At 44.6% G+C, this 20,676-nt stretch overlaps 1 protein-coding gene across 1 annotated transcript in view; it reads left to right on the forward strand.

Moving 5' to 3' along the window:
- The window catches only part of CACNA1E (calcium voltage-gated channel subunit alpha1 E), a 312,718-nt gene that overhangs the window by 200,195 nt on the left and 91,847 nt on the right, over window positions 1–20,676 (forward strand). The window contains exon 8 of the mRNA XM_047754407.1: window positions 18,239–18,354. Within this exon, the coding sequence (XP_047610363.1) occupies window positions 18,239–18,354 (116 nt within the window). The remainder of the gene's footprint in view (window positions 1–18,238; window positions 18,355–20,676) is intronic.

Here is a 20,676-nt window from a genome sequence, read left to right on the forward strand (position 1 = left end):
ACATACAGTTCTAGCATCATGGTGACTACCTTATCTCACACTTAAGCAAAATTGTTTAGCCAAATCCTATCTAGTTACCCCTTCAGACATAAAACCTATACTTACTGCTGTCCCAGGTAGGAGGCATTACTGCAAAGCAGTAGGCTAACCTCTGGAAAAAACATCAGCATGGTATATATTTTGAGGTGTTGGCTTTCTTATAAGTGGGGCTCTGGCTGTACACGTGTTATGGGTAGACCCATTGTGCACATGAACCTTTTCATGGCTGTGGATGTAGCCACATTTATGCATAGATAGAATGTTTTCAGATAAGATGTGTTTTCAGGTAGGAATGAAGATTTGGAAATAAGTAATGATTTAATTTAAACTAAGAATTCATTGTAATATTTGGATGCAAAATATCTGAAAAAAATGAGTGTTTATTAGCAGTACCTGTTTAACTCGCAAAAGTATATGACCATAATTCATGTTATTGAAAATTGGTGCTTTTAATGAGAATCCATTTCTCTTAACTACCATTTGATAGTAGAAGAGCAATATAAATTTACTGCTTCCTGCACATGATGATAATGTGAATTTAATGCCTCCTTGTGGCTTCAGTCCCTCAACTACAGAGAGCAGGGTTGGGCAGAGACCTGTAGTGAGGTTCAAGGCCTTTTGTGACCTCAGGCTCTATCGTTTTGGTTGAGTCCATCCTCAGGGATGAGAGACGGAAGGGAAGAGAGAAAAGAAAAGAATGAAAAAGAAGAACAAAAAAAAGCAGAGGAGGTAGGCACACAGAAAGAAAGAAGAGAAATATACATTATACATCAAAAAGATGTGACAAAATGCTACCAAAATAATCATAAGGACAAGTGGCATCAGCTTCCTGGCTTCTAATTTGCCTCTCTGGAGCCCTTTGTGGTCAGAACAATATTGGCCCCATCACTGCTTTATTTTATGACCTCAAACAGGTTCTTAAACATCCTTTGGCCTCTTTTAAAAAGTGAGATGATATTGTTTATTTTGTGTTTTTGTGAAAATTAAATGATACAATGTTTATAAAACTTTTAGCAGAGTTTCTAGAACATTGTAAACACAAAATACATGGTAATTAGTATGATGATCTCAATACCACATCTTATAGCCGCAAAAAAAAAGAAAAAGGAAAAGAAAAAAAATTGGTTTTGCTCCAGATAGTGCTTCTCACTCTCTGCAGTGGAAAAATCGCTTTTTAACATTCCCAGTCTAGTTTGTATTGATACTTTTGTGAAATGCAACTCTAACACAAATGGATTACCATAAACATGGAATAAAAAAAATACACAGACATAAACATAAGCCCTTAATTTTTATTCTTAAATTCAATTGACATAAAATATCTATCAAATTGTTATACCAAGCCAGTCTCCCAAAGCATCCGAAATAAAAGCAAAATAAACCAATGGGACCTAATCAACTGACAAGCTTTTGCATAGCAAAGGAAACCGTAAAAAAAAAAAGACAACTTACAGAATGGGAGAAAATAGTTTCAAACAATGCAACTGACAAGGCCTTAATCTAAAATACACAAACAGCTTATGCAACTCAACAGCAAAAAAGCCAATGACCCAATTAAAAAATGGGCAAAAGACCTGAATAGACATTTCTCCAAAGAAGATATACAGATGTCCAACAAGCACATGAAAAAATGCTCAACATCACTGATTATTAGAGAAATACAAATGAAAATTACTATGCGGTACCACCTCACACCAGTCAGAATGGCCATCATTAGTAAGTCCACAAATAACAAATGTTGGAGAGGGTGTGGAAGAAAGGGAACCCTCTTGCACTGTTGGCAGGAATATAAGCTGGTACGACCACTATGGAAAACAGTATGGAGGTGCCTTAGAAAACTATAGATAGAACTACCATATGACACAGCAATCCCACTCTTGGGCATATACTTGGACAAAACTTTTCTTGAAAAAGACATGCACCTGCATGTTCATTGCAGCACTATTCACAATAGCCAAGACATTGAAACAACCTAAATGTCTATCACCAGATGATTGGATTAGGAAAATGTGGTGTATATATACACAATGGAATACTACTCAGCCATAAAAAGAACAAAATAATGCCATCTGCAGCAGCATGGATGGAACTAGAGACTCTCATACTAAGTGAAGTAAGACAGAAAGAGAAATACAAATACCATATGATTTCACTTATATCTGGAATCTAATATAGGGTAAAAGGTTCACAAATGAACCTTTCCACAGAATAGAAAATCATGGACATAGAGAACAGACTTGTGGTTGCCAAGAGGGAGGGGGAGGGAGTAGGAGGGACTGGGAATTTGGCGTTAATAGATGCAAACTATAGCCTTTGGAATGGATAAGCAATGGGATCCTGCTGTAAAGCACTGGGAACTATGTCTGGTTACTTGTGATGGAGCATGATCATGTGAGAAAAAAGAATGTATACATGTATGTGTGACTGGATCACTTTGCTGTGCAGCAGAAAATTGACAACACTGTAAATCAGCTACAGTAAAAAAAAATAGAAATCATTATTTAAAAAAAAGTCACCAAGCACTTTTAATTTCTGAATCTGTTTTATCCTGAACTGTAGCATTGTACAGGTGGGCATTGGTCCATGGACCACACACACATGGTACCACTGCTCTGTGAGGAGCAGATCTATTGATGGCTGTAAATGCATTAGGATAGATTGTGGTAAGGGGAGGGCTTGAAAGAGCTTAGACATCTATACTGGGCTGAGGGGTTATGGTCCAAGTTGGCAGCTCCTGCCCTAAAGCATTCGTTTGCACACATATCCCTGATTGTTCCAAACTCTGGAAAGTCTTCTCAAAAAGCCCTATGCAAAAGTGGTTTCTTTTGAAGGTGTCACAGATGTTCAGAAATTTACAAGGTGAGCACTTAGAATTGAGAAGTAGTCAGGTAATCTACTAATACTTTGTAATATCAACTTTGTCAAGGATGTACTCTTCTCCTCTCTGAACTTCACTGATATTCCTTTGTCTCTGGGACTGATTTATATTATCATTGACTCAAATACCTGTTTAGAGTTAATATCCCAGAGTGAAAAAAAAAAAATACAAGAGTCATCTACACAGTGCTTTGGACTTTAAGAGAACCAACTACTTTGGGGCTTCAGATTCCAGGTCAACTTGTGTATGTTTAAGATGTACCGTGCTTAGTGCCTTTGCTCTTCTGAACCCACTGACACAGCATCTCAGTGAGGTTGGTATTTTTATTAGTGCCATTCATTAGGAAATCAAGCCTCAGAGAGGTGGAATGACTTTCCCATGGTCTGTGATTCAAAGCTAGGTGTACTGAGTCCAAATACAGTTTCTTTTCTTTTTTCTTTTCTTTTTTTTTAAACTCTACTATATGTTTAATTCTCTAAGAGCATCTTGTTTCTTTGGTTATGTATGCACTATTATGGAGTCCTAGTTGGGAAGTACATAGCCCACAGTAACCCTAAGCAGTAATGTCCACCCCATGCCAGCCTTTCAGGAGAAAAGCTTTGCTTGTACCTCACCTGCATTTGTAGCATGTGTCTTTAATAGACGTTTTGAAATTTTCAGTGAGGTAATGATTAATTACGTTTCAATGAAGAACTCTGGTTAAGTGTTAGACAAGCTAAAAAAGTTGATGATTCATTAAATATCCTCAACTTGAACAAAAGTACTAAATAAAAGATGGTAACTATCAACTTAAGTGAGACTGCAGAGAGATAAGGTCTCAACTGTACAGAAAATATTTAAGTAGCATACTCTAAAGAATTTCCTGGGAGTTCCCATTGTGGCTCAGCGGGTTACAAACCCAAACTTGTATCCATGAGGATGCGGGTTCGATCCCTGGCCTTGCTCAGTGGGTTAAGGAGCCAGAGTTGCCATGAGCTATGGTGTAAGTCACAGACGTGGCTTGGATCCTTTGTTGCTGTGGCTGTGGTATAGGCCAGGGGAATTTGGGGAAGGAACACAAAACACAAAGGAACACATAACACACACACAAACACACACATGTGCACACACACTGAGGACCAAAGAGAATAAAAAAGCAATTTATTGAGACAAAGGTCAAAGGACTCTTTGAATGGGTGTGGCCCTTTGACCGGGGATGGAATATTCATCGAGGGATGGTTGAGGCTGTGGCCTGGGTTGCACCTGTTGCATCTGGTCCTCCCGTACTTGCGCTCTCAGAGCTGTTTCCCCTTACGTTTTCCCTTCCTAGTCGAGCACCACATGTGGAAGGCCATACACATTCGTCAGCAATCTGTGCGTTTTTATTGCCCAGACTCCACGGTTTTCATGGTCAGAGTTTCTTGCTCAGAAACTGCGAAGTTTCCGTTTTAGAGGCCATTCCTCTATGTGTCGTGGCCTCATTAAGGGCAGAACATGGAGGCAGCTTTGCCTTCTGCCTAATGCCTCTGCACGAGGAGGCTGTCCTTGGACCTGGCCCTTAATTTCCCGCCTCAGTTGCCTCTACTGTGTGGGGCAGCAGCTCATTCACTTAGTGCACATTTTTTGAGCAGCCCACTTGTGGCTGGGACGGCGGATACATCGCTGAACGAAAAGAGTTTGACACATCCCTGCCCTCGGAGAGTGTATAACGTGATAGGGTTACCGACAGGTGGACAATTTCCCTGAAGAGAAATGGTTGCGGTACAGCTGCTTCTAGTACAACTGTGTGACTCGGGCAAGTGTAGTTGCTCTTCTAAGCCTTGATTTTCCGTCTGAAAAATAGAACTAAGTTTGAGGGGCTTTCTGATATGCCCTGGGGAGGTGAAGAGATGGATGTTCAGATGAAAACTCCTGTCTAGCTCATCAGGGAACAGCTGAAAGGGAGTGAGTGGGGAGGCCTGGTCAGCCTCAGTGTGATGAGCTCACTTGGTGCGTCCACCTGCCCCAAGTCCCTGAGTTTTCCTTCAGATGCCTGCTCCTCTCCTCACCCTTCCCCATTCCTGTTCTGTCAGCTCTGGGCCTTCTCTCTGGTTCTGTTGGTCCATCCCCAAGCAGAAGCATCTATTAACAGAGAAGAGCCTTTTGATGCTGAGCCAGGAAGATTTTTACCTGCCTGAGACGAATCTTTAATGTTTAAGTGATCTCGTGGCCGGGGGTGGGGTGGGGGAGTGGAACAAAGGATTCCGGGACATTCAAAGCTCTTTACACGGGAAACAAAGTGCCCCCACAGTGCTGAGTGTACAATGGCTGAACTTGCTGAGAAACTCTCAGCCACTCCCTAAAACACAGCCGCACCCACTCCTCAGGCGCCTGGGAACCTTTTGGGGAGGGTACCGATTGAGGCAGCTCCTCAGCAGAGTGCAGAAAATGTCTCGGAAAAGAACACAGCCATTTGTTCTCTGTCAGGATGCCTCTTTCATGCTGTAATTAGAGTGCTGTGGGGGGTGATGAATTTGAAGTGTTCTTACTCCCTGCCCCCTCGGCTTATTCTTCCGGCGCCACAGGGCTTTGAACCCACTGAAATGCTGCGACTGAAACACGCCCTATTATACGCACAGAGACAGAGAAAGCTACCCCTGTGCCCCTGCGTTCCTGCCTCCCTAGTGCCAGTGCTAAAGCGAGCGGGCGTGGCCTGGTGGGGATTCAACAGGGTAGAGGAATTAGAATTGTGCCTTGTAACCCTGGGGCTCTCACAGGCCTGGGTCTCCCAGGAGTCTCATTGAACCGATGGAGCCTATACCCCAAGTTTTGTTTTGGTTTGGTTTTTTTTAATGGGAGTTGTAGTTGCTTTGCAGTGTCGTGTTAGTTTCAGGTGTAGAGCAAAATATTTCAGATATACACATATTCATTTCTTTTTCAGATTCTTTCCCCGTATCGGTTGTTACAGAATATTGAATAGGGTTTCCTGTGCTACACAGTAGGTCCTTGTGGATTATCTCTTTTACATATAGTATTGTGTGCATCGATCCCAAATTTCTAATTTATCCCTCCGCCCCCGACATTTCCCCTTTGGTAACCATAAATTTGTTTTTGAAATCTGTGAGTCTGTTTCTGTTTTGCAAAATAAATTCTAGCAATATTGATATGGTTACATCTGGAAATGATCATAGGACTGGTATATACCTAAAAGTGTTGTGAAGATGAATGAAATAATAGACATAAAGCAGTTAGAACAAGGCCTCTCACTTAGAACACATTAAAGATGTGTTTCTATTATTACAGCCATTTTAATCTAGAGCATTTCATTTTTATGAAGAAAGGTACTGGTAATGGATTATACTAGACACCCAGGAAAGATTGCTATTTTGACATGCTTACCTATTTTTGAAGGTACACTTTGGAAAGCATTTTTTATTAAGATTTCTTTTGATGAAACTGAGAACTAGTATATACACTAAACGGATTTTCATTTTAAGAAAAGAGTCAGGTGATTTTTTTTTTTAGGCCTTTATTTTTCCAGTCTGAAAAACAGGAATACAAGTGTGGTGATCCCAGAGTTCCCTTTCTGAAAGGTTGTAAGGATGAGCTTGTGAGAACTCAAAGCTTTCAGTGTTCCGTGTCCCAGCGATTCTGTGATCATCTCTGCTGGTAGAAGGAAATGATAAAGCTAGTTGGAGGGAAATAGGGCAGCATTTAAGAATATTTGCGGGGATTTGGGGTTTTGTTTTGAACTACATTTGCAGCTGTAGCAATAACAATTTCTTGATTATATTTTGCTGAAAAATCGGTGAACATCTTTCTCGCACCTGCTGGCAAGGGAGGAGAAAAGAAGGGTTGGAGAGAGTCTAGGATGGCTGTTTGAGTCACAGCAGATAATCCTTGAAGCAGCTGGCTCATCTCGTGTGGAGAACAGAATTGGTGCTATTGGGCCTGATGGTCTTTAATACAAATGTGTCAGGATATCCAGCTGACCTAATACACAGCTGAACGCCTGGTCTTCCCCCCAGATACTGCTTCTCCCAATGTCTTTTCCATCTTGATCAGTTGAGCGCCATCCTTCTATTTGATGAGCGATAAAACCTTGGGGATCATTGTTGACTCATGTCTCTCTTATACTCCACATTCAAGGTGTCAGCCAGTCTTCTTAGCTCCCCCCGCACAATAATATCCAGTGTCCCAGTGTCCCCTCCCCTACCACGCTGGCCAAGGCAGCCACGAGCTAGAAGTAACCTGGGAGGTGTCCCTGCTTCCTCATCAGTCTGCTCTCAATTGGGTACTCAGAGACATTCTTTGAAGACTTAGTTAGGTCCCATAACTTCTCTGCTGCACCCGCACCCGCACTGGTTTCCAGATCATACGAAGCGAAAGTCAACTTATTATCCATGGTCTACAGTCTGGCTCTGCACCTCCATGTGGCCTACTCTGACCTCGTTCCATTCATTTTTCGTTTATTCGGTCCACTCCAGCTGTACTGGCTCCTTTCTGTTCTTTGGAAGCTCCCCCACGATGTTCCTGCACCCCACAGCTTTGCCCTGACTTTGTCTCTTCTGGAATGTTCCTCCTCAGAAATCTGCATGGCGCATACCCTCACCTTTCTGCTGTCATTTCTCAGGTGTTCTCGGTAAGGCCTTCCTGGCCACTCTGCCCCGAATCCCAGACCCTCTTCGCATACTTACTAGCCTCTGTGCTTTGTTTTTCTCAGCACGTATCAGTTTATATAGCATACATTATATTGTGCTCATTATCTGTTGTCTGTCTCTTCTATGGGAATGTAAGCTCCACGGGGCCAGGATTTTTGTTCTTATGTTTGCTGCTGTATCCCCATGAGCTAAAGCAATGCCAACTGCATAGTAAGCACTCAATGAATTATCTTTTCAAAGCAGAATGGGGAAGAGAGTGAGGTGGATGGGAGAGGGCCTTGATAGAAGGTTTTGTGCATTATGATACATTCTTAGGAATGTTAGCAATGCTTAGTTAAAATTGACTCTTGAAATACCTATTCTGTGCTAGACTACACACTTTGCATCTCTTGTTCAGTTTAATACTCAAATGCTTTGAGAGAGGTACTGGGTTTATTCCTCCTTTGCAAGTGAGGTTAAGAACTTGCCCAAGGTCAAGCTGTGACTCAAACCCAGTTCAGTCTTGTGTCAGAACTTTGAACCATTGTGCTGTAACAGTCTGGATTATACCAACTTCGGGGTTAAAAAGAAAGCAGGACACATACTCCAGCTCCTTCATTATCTTCTTCATGTTAATTGCAAGGCCTTCCCCGGCATCTAATCAAACAAATAAACAAGATCTCCATGTTAAGAAGAAGAAAAAACAAAAAAAGACTGAGAAAATTTCCAAAGATACTAAAAGAATCTACCTCTTCTAGGTCTCATGACTGAAATATCATGACGAGGTGGAATGGCACTGGCTTTAGAGCCTGGAAACGGAAGTGATGCTCCGTGTAGCCCCCACCCCCACCCCACGCTGTTGGCCTTAGGCCAGCAGGCCCTCTGACCTCTGTGCACCTTGGTTTCCTGAAAGCCGAGGTTTGAGAGGTGATGTGTCATGCCCTTCCCACCTGCTCTTCCGGCCTGTGAGACTTGGGGCCTTTCTGTCATTGCTGTGGGTGTCACATGGGGTAGTGGGGGTGGGATACAGCCATTTACTTGCCCTTACCGCTTTGGGGAGAGGCTTCCCTCAGCAGAGGTGCCCTCCCAAAGCCTCACACTCTAAGGAGAAGCGACATGATATGATGCAGTGCCTGAGTTCACGCATCCCTCACCCTCCTGGGTGCCCATCCATTCTGCTTATTACAGTCAACACTGGATGGCATTTAGAGGCCTGGGTACCATTTTGGCCTTTATTTATTGACAAGCTATGTCTCCTTAAATCCTTTCTGGAACAAATCAAGGGGTAAGGAGTAAACTGTTAATGCAGCTGAACCGTGTGACCTTCAAGAAGGTGTTTACCTTCTCTGGGCTTGTTTGCTCCTCTGAAAAAGGGGAGACAAGGTCCCCCCAGGCTCCTAAGTGCACCAAAAAAACGATTTTATGCCTCCCCCGCCCCGTGCCATTTTCCAGTGAAACTGAAATGAAAACACTGCGAACCCATGACTGCCTCTGACTTCCCCCAGTCTCTTTGTTTCAGAACAGTTAGGGTAAGAGGAGATTGGGTTTGGGTTTGGTTTGGTGTTTTTGGTTTTATTTTGTTTTGTTTCTGTTTTTTGATGTCTAACTCAACTTCCTCCTGCCTCAAGCACCCGTGCTACAGGAAGATGGGCAAGTTTCCACTGGGGGCAGTGACGCACTTTGGAGACGCAGGCTTTGAAGATTAATAAGAACATGACTGTGTGGCCATTTGTGTGCTTGGCAGTCTGTCCACACATGCTTCTGCATGCCAGTGTGAGCACGTGTGCATTTGTAGCAGTGTGTATGAGAGGAAGCATACAGGTGTGTACAGGAGTGTGGGTAAACAGATCTTTGAGTCACACGGGCCAGCCCGTCCTGGCGGCTTTGTCTGCCTTTTTGTTGCCATGACAGCCGCAAGGGCCTCTGCGTCAGCAAAGCTCCCTGTGTGGACAGAACGAGGAGGAGGGGTCTGGAACTAGAAGCCAAAATTGGGAGCCACATAGTCCTCTGATCGAGCGTTTTTTGTCACGGTAAACCTACCCGAACTCTTCCCCACTAGATAAATGTAGAGATACCCATCCAGGTGCCCTGTGACCCTGAGGTGACATAACATGGGCAAGGATTTCCAGCTGGAGCAGGACTTCGGTGAACGTCACTCCTGATCGCCAGCAGCCAGTCACTCCATGATGAATTCTAGCAAAGTGAATGGCCAAAGCCCCTCCCATGATCCTACAGACTAAAACCAGTCCCTTTAAGTTATTAATATACACCACTTTGTGAATTATCTGTGGCAATGGCTCCTTTATAGGTCCAGAAGTTTGTAAAATATGAATCGATTTGAATATTAGCCTATATATCATTACTGAATGCAAGTCCCTGCACACAAACCCCCCCCCCCCCCAACAGAGAGGCCAGACCATATCAAAACATTGGAATTTGGAGCAGAGAAAGGTTTATTGCAGGGCCATGCAAGGAGACAGGTGGCTCATGCTCTAGAAACCCCAAATTGCTCCAAGACTTTCAGCAAAGCTCTTGTACAGGAAAAGTCAAGGAGAGGAGAGGCGTGGTTAGTTGTTGCAAACTTTCTGAGGTTGGATCCTTTGTTCTTGCAGCTGTCCGCATAGGTCACGGTCAGGTCACAATGTTCCTGTAAATTTCCATCAAAACGCATGTTGACAAACCCTATCAGCACAGCAACATCATTACCCCTCATTTTACTTGTTCAGGGTCCCAAGGATTGACTTTTGCCTGCTGAGGTCTAGACCTTGGCTAAGACAAGGGTGTCCCTGTGCTAGCCAGTTACCCTGCCCAGGAGCATTCGTGCAGCACCCAGCCTGGGTCCTTCCGCCAGTGCCCAGGAAGAAGCAGATAGCGGCTGGCAGTGCCCTCCTGGCTAGATCCTCAGACCCAGCCCACTCGTCATGGTTGCAGGAGTCAGGTGCTGAGGATCCAATCAGCCCTCAGGCTCCTCAGACCACCTGACAGCTACCTGGGTGACTGCTGCTACCCAGGCCACCGAGATGCTGTTGGCCGAGTGGGGCTACTAATGGCTGAGCACCCACCCTGCCCCTATGACAATATGACTTGAAAGATAACTCCTCCTCTTCCCCACAGCCCTCCCCAGTCACGCATGATACATGTTGGGGGAGTTGCACCTTGCCTGAGATTTTATGTATCATTCTTCCACTTTATCTAATTGTGAATAATATAGAATTGGCTGTGTATGAATAGTTGATTTTTACAAATTGTGCCTCTCAAGTAAACTGCTAAAAAACAAAAGCAGTCACAATTTTAAATCTACTAACTAGGATATACGAAGAAAACTGTATTTAACCGTGCAGTAGGACAGCAGCCTCCTCCTTTGCTCCTGAAACTGAATTTAGAAACTCAAACCTTGCATACCTGGAGACCACCAGAGTAGAGGCTCAGCCATGCTCAACTCCCAGTCACCTTCTCTCTATCTGTGTGAGAGCTGTGTCATGAGGGGAACTGCAGGTTATCCACCCAGGGTATTAAAAAAAAAAAAAAAAAAAAAGGGCAGCCCAAAATTATGGATAACAGCATTGGGGAAGAAGTATCCTAATGAAATGCAGTGGGTTTTGAGATACAATTTTATTGAGATACAATTGACATATAACATTGTATTAGCTTAAGATGTAGAACATAATGATTCAATATTTGTATGTATTGTGAGATGATCACTATTATAAGTTTAGTTAACATTCATCACCTCACACGGTTACTTTTTTTTTCTCATGATGAGAATTTTCAAGATTAACTCTTAGCAACTTTCAAATATACAATACAGTATTATTAGCTATTGTCACCACGCTATGCATTCTAGCTCCGGAACTTATTTATCTTATAACTGGAAGTGTGTACCTAGTGACCACCTTCACCCTCTGGCAACCACCAAACTATTCTGTTTCTATCAGTTTATTTTTTTTCAATTCTGCATGTAAGATCATACATCTGACATAGTTTACTTAGCATGATACCTTCAGGATCCGTCCATACTCTCCCAAATGGCAAGATTTCCTGTCTTATTATGGCTGAATAATATTCTATTGTGTATATACACCATATTTTTAAAATCTGTTCATCTGTTGATAAACACTTAGGTTGTTTCCATGTCTTGGCTATTGTGAATAAGGCTACAGGGAAGATGGAGCTACAGAATCTCTTTGAGATAGTAACTTCGGTTCCTTTGAATATATACCCAGAAGTGGGAATGCTAGAGCATATGTTAATTCTATTTTTAAGTTTTTGAGGTTTGAAGAACCTTCCTACTGTTTTCCATAGTGGCTGCACCAATTTTATATTCCTGCCAACAGTGCAAAAGTGTTTCCTTTTCTCCACATTCTCACCAACACTGGTTATCTCTTTTTTTTTTTCAATGAATTTATTACATTTATAGTTGTACAATGATCATCACAATCCAATTTTATAGGGTTTCCAGCCCACAACCCCAGTGCCTCCCCCCAACCCCTGAACTGTCTTCTTTGGAAACCATAAGTTTTTCAAAGTCTGTGAGTCAGTATCTGTTCTGCAAAGAAGTTCGTTCTGTCCTTTTTTCAGGTTATCTCTTGCTTTCTGATAATAGCTCTTCTGACACATGTGAAGTGATATCTCCTTGTGGTTTTGATTTGTATTTCCCTGATGATTAGTGATGTTGAGCATCTTTTCATGTATCTGTTGGTCATTTGTATGTCCTCTTTGGAAAAATAATCATTTAGTTCCTCAGCCATTTTTAAAATGGCATTTGTTGTTGTGTTGTTGTTGTGTTGTTGAGAGTTCTTTGTATATTTTGGATCTTAACCCCTTATCAGATATTTGATTTGCAGATACTTTCTTCCTTCTATAGCTTGCCATTTCATTGGATCTTCGTCATTTTATAATCTCTTGCAAGAATCCATTTGGGACTCTCAGACTAAAACAGATGTATCCCTGTTCTGGTTGTGAGCAGAGGTGCAGGGGTGGGAGGATGTCCTTCTAATGTCACCATTGTCTGAAGAAGAAACTGAGACAGACAGGAAACTGGATACACCGAGATAGTCATAGGGCCACTCTTTGAGCCACCTTTCAGTAAGTTTGGCAGTGGTCATCTGAATGACAAGTGAGGTAATGGCTAGATGCTTTCTCTCTGCAAAAGCATCATCATCTGAATAACCCCAGGATAATCCTCTGTGAAGAAGAGCCAGTATCCAGGGTCTCAGGGAAGAGACGGACCAGTGGGAGGAACACACTTGCCTTTCCTAGGTCTGGCCACCCACATACTCACGAGACTGGTGGGCGTGTTGAATCTAAGGTTGGAATAGTCATTTCTTTTTGGCAGGTAATGGAGCTGGATCCTGTTTGTCCCTGTGTTTGCCAGAGTGCCATGTGCATATAAATAAATGGTGACTCTGATGAGGACACAAAATCAAACAGCACATCCCTAACTTGACTAATGCTACAAATTTTATACTAGGTCCTCACTTGGTGCATGTGCTTGGCTGAGGAGCCCATGGGGCAAAGCTACCATCTGTGGGATTATGACTGAATGTCTCTAAGTCAGAATCCCACCCAGGCAGAACAGTAGGGCAGTACCACAGGAGCCTCGGTTGGCCTCAGATAGCATCCCCCGCCCCCGCCACGCCTGCCCCCACTGTCCCCCATAGCAGGCCACTGTACCTCAGGACTGGGGTCCAGTCTGGTGCCGAGAGCCCTTCATCCTGGGAAATAGGGCATATGGACTGAAAGCCAGGCTGCCCCCTTGGCCATCACGCCCTGGACCTTTGTGGGGAACCTGGTGCTGAACCATTTGTAGACAGCCTGCTTCTGCGTCACAGAGGAGCTTCCTTGCCGCGATTTATTGCAAGTCAGCCCTTGTTACAGGGGTTGTAAAAAAATAAAAAATAACTAAAAAAAGGAAAAAAATACATACTAGATCCTTTTTAACCCGACACAGAGCAATGGATGTTTTTGCTGCTCTCTCAATTAAAAAGTTAGTTCTTTTAGGAAAAAAAAAACACAAAACTCTGTATTTAGATCCTTATTTTCTTCAACCTTTGACTGAAACATAAATTCCTTTTGTAGATTTTAAATGTTAATTGCTAGATAGCATGAAAGACAGCTAAGGCATTGTAGAAACAGCACTTAATCTGGAATCAGAAGACATTGTTTGCATTGGGCTCTGCCTCTTGTTAATTTGGTTGTCTAGGCCAAGTAACCTTTCTGAATCTCTTGGAGTTTTTTTGCAAATCTGAATGAAATAATTGACACAAAATGGATTTAGAAAATAAAAATGTTACAAATGTGGTTTATGAATGTTAGCTGTTCTTAATATTTTATTGTTATAACCTATGAAATCTGCTATAATTCTAGGCTACAAAGTAAACTTCAGAGGTCCTTGTTACTTCAGTATTTGATGATGCAGGCTCTGCTTGGCCTCATGGAACCCTTAGACTAATTAGGGAGAGAAGCCATGGGCACAAACACTGTGACAGCAAGGGAGGGGGTAAGAAATGTTGTGAAGGACGCTGGTGCCAGACTTTCCGCCCTAGCCTCCCAATGGAAAAACAAAACAAGACACAACAAGCCGCTTGATGAAGATAATACAGCAGGACCCCCCCACACAGCCCTTCTTCCCTCACTGATGTGCAGGAGCTGCTTGGGAAGAAGTATCCCTACTGGGGCCAACTCTGTTCTTTATTTCTTTTAGCCAAGAGACTTCTTAAAAAGACCAAGCCAGATTTGTTGGGCTCTGGGCCTGTAAAATGCCAGGTGGGAAGGTGGGAGGAAACGGGGGCCTGCAGTGGCAGAGGAGAGCAGGGAAGCCAGCTGGTGAGACTGGAGCCAGGAAACTTGCAGATACAAAGGAAGCTTCGACTGGGGTGTCTTGGCCTATCCTACCGGAAGTCAAGCTGTGTAGTCATTCTGGGGGTCAGATAGAGGTGACACACTACGTACTTCATAGACTAATTCTGCAGAGATTTTAGGGGAGCCACAGAAAGAGAAATCGTGGTGGCAGTGGTCAGGAATTACCTGGCAACTTCTGCATTCTCGCTGGATCACCTGGCTCCCTTTGGATCAGTGCAGAGATGCTGCACCTCTTCATTTAAGCCTTTGAGAATCAGGGCAGAGCTATCAGTATGCCCCTCAAGTCAGCCTGGATATTTCTAATTTAAAAAAGTCTATTGAATATGTCCTATATGTCAGGCTTACTCTAATCCTGGAGGATGCAAAGTTGAGTAAGTAAGAATGTTTTCACAAAAAAGCTCACATAGAAGGAGTGAGACAGTCATGTGTACAGTTCACCACAGTAGAGATCTGGCTGTAACATGAGCTGTAAAGAGATGGAGGAAATGTAGAGTGGAGGCCAGGAGATGGGGGGCAAGGAGGCGGGGAGGGAAAGCTAAACAGTAGAGGTGACATTTCAACCTGGCCTTGAAGAAGGATTTTAATGGACTCCGGCAGGTCAGAAGGGGTTATCAGCAGTGTGAATTAAACCTTGAGGTCCCTCGCTGCTTTCTCAGGAATCATGGGCAGTGTGCTGTGGTTGGAGCATGGCTATGGTGGGCTGCTGTTAGGCAGTGGGTCAATTGGATAGATGGGAGGTGAGGTTTGAAGGAAAGGTGCAGGACCCTGAAGGCCCCTTTAAATGGTTAGCAGCCGAGAGAGGAGGCTGTAGAGGAGGAGAAAGTAGAGAAGAGAGAACATGGAATTGAAAAGATCTGAGGGTCATGGTCCCTCATAGAGGCTCTCTGTCCCAAGACACTTGGCCTCTCAAAAGGGCTCCGTAGCTTCCCTTAGATTCAGTTTTCTGAGCTGGAAAATGGAGATGTTGGTAAAACTGCAAATGCTGAAGGAGTACTGTGTTTCTCTCCTCAGAGCTTGCTTATATTCTCCTTTTCCAAGGTCTTGCTCAAAATGTTGCCTCCTTCTAAACCCTCCTGGATTCCTCTAGAGCGTAGTTGAGAAAATGAAGACACATACATAAAAAAAGATAAAGGAAGCAGCCTATAAATACACCTCTGGGCTAGGCGGATATGTGAGGAACCTGGGCTCTTAGCATAGACAGGCCTGAGTTCCAAACCTGGCTCCATCTCTTACTTAACTTGGACAAGTTGTTTAACTTTTAAATTGAATATGAAAAGACCTGTGCTACCTTCTTCTCATCTTGGCTGTAAAGATTAAAGGCACAAAATTGATGAAGGTGCTTGGAACTTAGAAAACACTCCACAAATGTCACTTGCTATGGTTATTGTTTTAGGTTTGGAAGTGATAATATCCAATGTTGTATTTTAGAAAGGTAACTCTAAGAGCTATGAAATGGATGAAATGAAGGGAGGAGGGACAGGGGGTTGAGAGACCAGGTAGATGCTATTGCAGTAGTCCAGGTGAGAAAGGATGAGGTCCTGGACCAAGGCAGTGGGAATAAAGAGGGAGGCTGGATCCAAGCGCCATTTTGAAGATGGAACCAATGGCGCTATCAGACAGGAGGGACAGAAAGAAGACGAAGAACCAGAGGGAAGAACTTTGGTAGATGGTAACGCTATGAACCAAACTAGCTCCTTGTTACTTTCTAATTGCTGAAATCCAGGAGAGCAGGTTAAAAAAAGAAAGTGAAAAAGAAAAACAGAAGGGGTCCCAGGGCTTAAATTCTGTTACCTTGACTCTCATTGCTCCTGGTCAACTCTTCCTTTTAACTCTCTCCCTCCTCCTGCTCCTGCAATATCATTAGTAGAACCCACTGAACCTGAAACCAAGCCCAGGAGACTTTCTCCTTCCCGTGTGCCTTGGCCCCGGGCTCTTAGCCCAGTTTTGACCCCTGTAAGGTGTCTGTGCCCATGTAATCCATCTCTCCCTTGGGAGGAGGGGCCAGATGCGGCAGGAACTGGCATCCCTCTGAGCCGTGGTAGAGTGGCACCTCCTCTCCTTCCCCTGCACAGGGACCTGACATGTCCCTCAGTCTGTGGCTCATTTCCTCCTCCCTAGACATGAGGGAGTAGCTGGCAGAACCTATGGTGGGTTCTGGGCTGTCTTAACTTCAGGCTGCTGCTCTCTATTGATGGGGAACACCTTAAATAAGTGGAACAGCTTCCAGGGCAGTAGTGCATGAGCTGAAGCTGGGAGGCACAGCATTAGCAAGGGCTGTTCTAGCTGGAAGTGTGTTTGGTGATGAGAAGGGCATGGGCACAGAGGGGGCCTGGGAAAGGGCCTTTTAGCAAAGCTTTCTGCATCCCCCTTTGCTTATTACTAATTGAATTTCATCATCTTCCTCTCTGCTAGGGAACCCTCATTCCTCTTCTCCCTTTTTTTTCCCACTGGGCTTGAGTTGTTGTTGTTATTGTCATTTGTTTGTTTGTTTGTTTTTTAATGGTCTTGTATCACAGAGTGGCTCAGGTCCTCTGTGCCTGTTAGTGAGCTCTGTCTTCTCCATAAACCTCCCTCTGGCTTTTTCTGTCTCATTATCCCCTCGATCCCCTCCATCTTCCCATCATCTTTCTGCTGGAGCCACGTGCCGTTCTCCTGTGTCCCTTTCTCTCTTACTTAACCTCAACCAGCCATCTGCAAGAAGCACTTCAGCCCTTCCAGGTTTTAGTGTCATAGTCTTCAGGGGCAACCTGTACTGAGCACCACAGGGCACCAGCCACTGGAGGAAGATCCCAGCAAGTGACCCCCCTCCTTTAAGCTTTGGTCTCCCCATCTGTTAAATAGGATTTTTTTTTTTTTGGCCTTTTGTCGTTTTAGGGCCACACCCATGGCATATGGAGGTTCCTAGGCTAGGGGTCTAATTGGAGCTGTAGCCGCTGGCCTACACCACAGCCACAGCAATGTCAGATCCAAGTCACGTCTGTGACCTACACCACAGCTCATGGCAACGCCGCATTCTTAACCCACTGAGCAAGGTGAGGGATGGAACCTGCAACCTCATGATTCCTAGTCAGATTCGTTTCCACTGCACCACAACAGGAACTCCTAAATAGGAATGTTAACAGTGCTTACTTCATTGGGTGATTGTGAGGCTTCAGTGAGTTAATGGGAATGAAAAACTTCATACAGGGCTTCATTGGTCAATATACAGTAGTCACTGTTGTTAGTAAAAAGCATAAAGAGTAGCTGAGCCCTTCAGACAGTGTAGAGAGTCCTTTTGTAGCTGGAGAGATACAGCGTAGCATTTTGGAACCTAGCTGATCACATTACTAAGTAAGTAGCTTTCAAAATAGAGCAAGCAGAGAAGGGTAGTGCTGACTGGGATGAAACTGATCTGGGAAGGCTTCCTCCGTGAGGCTGAATTCGGTGTGTTTCTGTGCATCCTTTTCAGGAGATCATGCTTGCAGCCTGGGACAGAGAAAATGGGGTGTACATAGTGCCTACTCAAACACTCTCTTTTCTACTTGTCTCACCCTTTCTTTCTTTTTTTTTTTTTCTTTTTAAGGCTGCACCTGCAGCATATGGACGTTCCCAGGCCAGCGGGATCAATTCGGATCTGCAGCTGCCAGCCTATGCCACAGCCACAGCAGTGCAGGATCCTAGCTGCATCTGGGACCTATGCTGCAGCCTTGCAGCAATGCTGGATCCTTAGCCCACTAAATGAGGCCAGGGATCAAACCTGCATCCTTACAAAGACAACGTCTGGTCCTTACCCCGCTGAGCCACAGTGAGAACTCCATCCTCGCCCTTTCTTTGAGTCATGGCACTGCCCACACCCAGTGAATCTCATCCACCTTGTCCACAGGGAATTTGCCAAAGAGAGAGAGAGAGTGGAGAACCGGAGAGCTTTCATGAAACTGCGGCGCCAGCAGCAGATCGAGCGGGAGCTGAATGGGTACCGCGCCTGGATAGACAAAGCAGGTAAGGCCTGGGGCCTGGAGGAGGTTGGTGATGGGCTCCCCCGACGTTAAGGACCCACCCTGCTTCTCACGGCCATACCTCCATTCAAAGGGGCGGCCTGGACCAGAGCAGAGAGAAGGCCTTGATGACTTTCAGGTGCCCTCCTGGCCCCATGGGTTCCCTCTGGAGTCTGTCCCTGTCCTTCTGCCAGACACCGTCCATGAGGCAGGCATGTTAACAAGGGGAACAGAGTAGGAAGTACCATAACCCAGGGCTCGAGCTGATGCCGTTTTGCATCCCTGCTGCCCTACTCCTGCTAAGAGTCCGTTCATCCCGCCGATATTTACTGAGCAGTTACTTGATGCCAAGTCCTGCTCTAGGCACTTGGGAGACAGCAGTGAGCCGAAGTTCTGCTCCCATGGAGCTTATCACCCTGTCTCTGGAGAAGACAGCGATGAACAAAATACTAAGGAACTTTTGATAAGGTGCTAAGTACAATGAAAACAGATCCGGGTAGGATTAGGGCTTTAGGGTAAGTTGCAGTTTTATTTTTTATTTTATTTTATTTTTTATTTTTATTTTTTTGTCTTTTTGACATTTTCTTGGGCCACTCCCATGGCATATGGAGGTTCCGCAACCTCATGGTTCCTAGTCGGATTCATTAACCACTGAGCCACAACAGGAACTCTGTAAGTTGCAGTTTTAAATAGAAGATCCGGTAGGCGGAAACTTGAAGGATTTGGGGGGTGGGGAGAGCTGAGGAAAGGATATCCCAGTGCTCCCAGACCAGCAGGGAAGGGTGTCAGGAGGCCAGAGCAGATCCTGTATGACCTTTAAATGGGCCATTGTAAAAAGTTTGGGGCTTTCCTGTGCTTAAGTAAGAACCACTGGAGCGTCTTGAGCAGCAGAGGGATGTGCTCTGTTTAAGATTTTTGGGAGGTCCTGATGTGGCTCAGGGGTTAACAAACCTGACTAGTATCCATGAAGACACAGGTTTGATCCCTGGCCTTGCTCAGTGGGTTAAGGATCTGGCGTTGCTGTGAGCTGTGGTGTAGGTCGCATACACAGCTCAGATCTGGAATTGCTGTGGTTGCGGCATAGGCCAGCAGCTACAGTTCCCACTTTACGCCTAGCCTGGGCACTCCTTATGCCACAGGTTGTGGCCCTAAAAAGACAGAGACAAAAAAAAAAAAAAATTGAAATTTTGAAGGAGCACTTGGTTGCTGCATTGAGAACAGGCAGTAGGAAGACAAAGCCAGAAACAGGGAGACCGACTGTGAGGCTATTGCGATAAGCCAACTAATAGATGAAGCTAAAAACTGGTTTTCCCTGTCTTTGAGTTGTCATCACCTCCTCATTCTGTGGCTCTGCCTTGGGCACAATTCTTGCCCAGCCCTGAGGATAGGTCCAGATCTATCACAATTTCGTTAACCCACAGAGCTGCCAGATTCAAGTTTGACGGTAGCTCCACTGCTGATGGGGGGTGTCAATCACCCTGTAGATGTCAGTATAAAGGATGCATTTGATTTTCTTATTATTTTAAAGATTGCATTGCATGGGTATCATATATCTTTATTTCCTTCCCGAGCAAGGAGTAAACATTTCTAATAGTAAAAAAAAAAAAAAAATACATTTGATAGTCAGCATCTTTTTCTTGTTCCTGGAAGGAAACAGAGCACCAAAGAGGTCTCTCAGGAAAAATTTGGAAAATGATTCGATACTTAGTTGCCTGCACCTTACTCTTCTCTAAGCTTTGGAATGACTCTGTGACTCTTATTCTGACCTTGGTGGTGGAGTCAACTTTGGATGATTTATCAGGGGTGAGAGAGCGTGTGTGATAAGTGCCAGGTCAAAGCCAGATAAAACCCCACCTCATTTGGGACCATCTGCCTTTCCTTGCTGCTTCCGGAAGCAGGAGCCAAGAGCGTGGTGACTTGTGCTTCCGTGTTGCCCTTTCCCTTCCGAGGCTCTGGTGTGCAGGTGACTGTGAGCTTCCCCTCCATCTTCCCAGACCAGTAACTCAGCAGATTTGCTTCCAGGCCAGGCAGGCAGCTTGCAGGTCCCCGACTGCCCTTGGCTTTCTGGGCAGCGGAGCCATGTGACAGACCCCCATGGCGAGCCAGCTGGCAGCAGAACTTAAGAGAAGTCTCCCAGCCTTACCATGCCCCCTCTGAGGGTCTGACACGCAGGATGCTGCTTTACGGCTGTGCCTTTCAGATACATGCGGAATTCCAAGGCTCCACTTTCTTCCAGTTGGCAAAGCCAGCTCTCTTCTCCTTCTAGGAAAAAAGACGCATTGCGACGTCAAATTGTGCTTCCTGGCCCTTCCCTTTACAAATGGAG

The sequence above is a fragment of the Phacochoerus africanus genome, chromosome 11, assembly GCF_016906955.1.
Source record: "Phacochoerus africanus isolate WHEZ1 chromosome 11, ROS_Pafr_v1, whole genome shotgun sequence".
Taxonomy (NCBI): domain Eukaryota; kingdom Metazoa; phylum Chordata; class Mammalia; order Artiodactyla; family Suidae; genus Phacochoerus; species Phacochoerus africanus.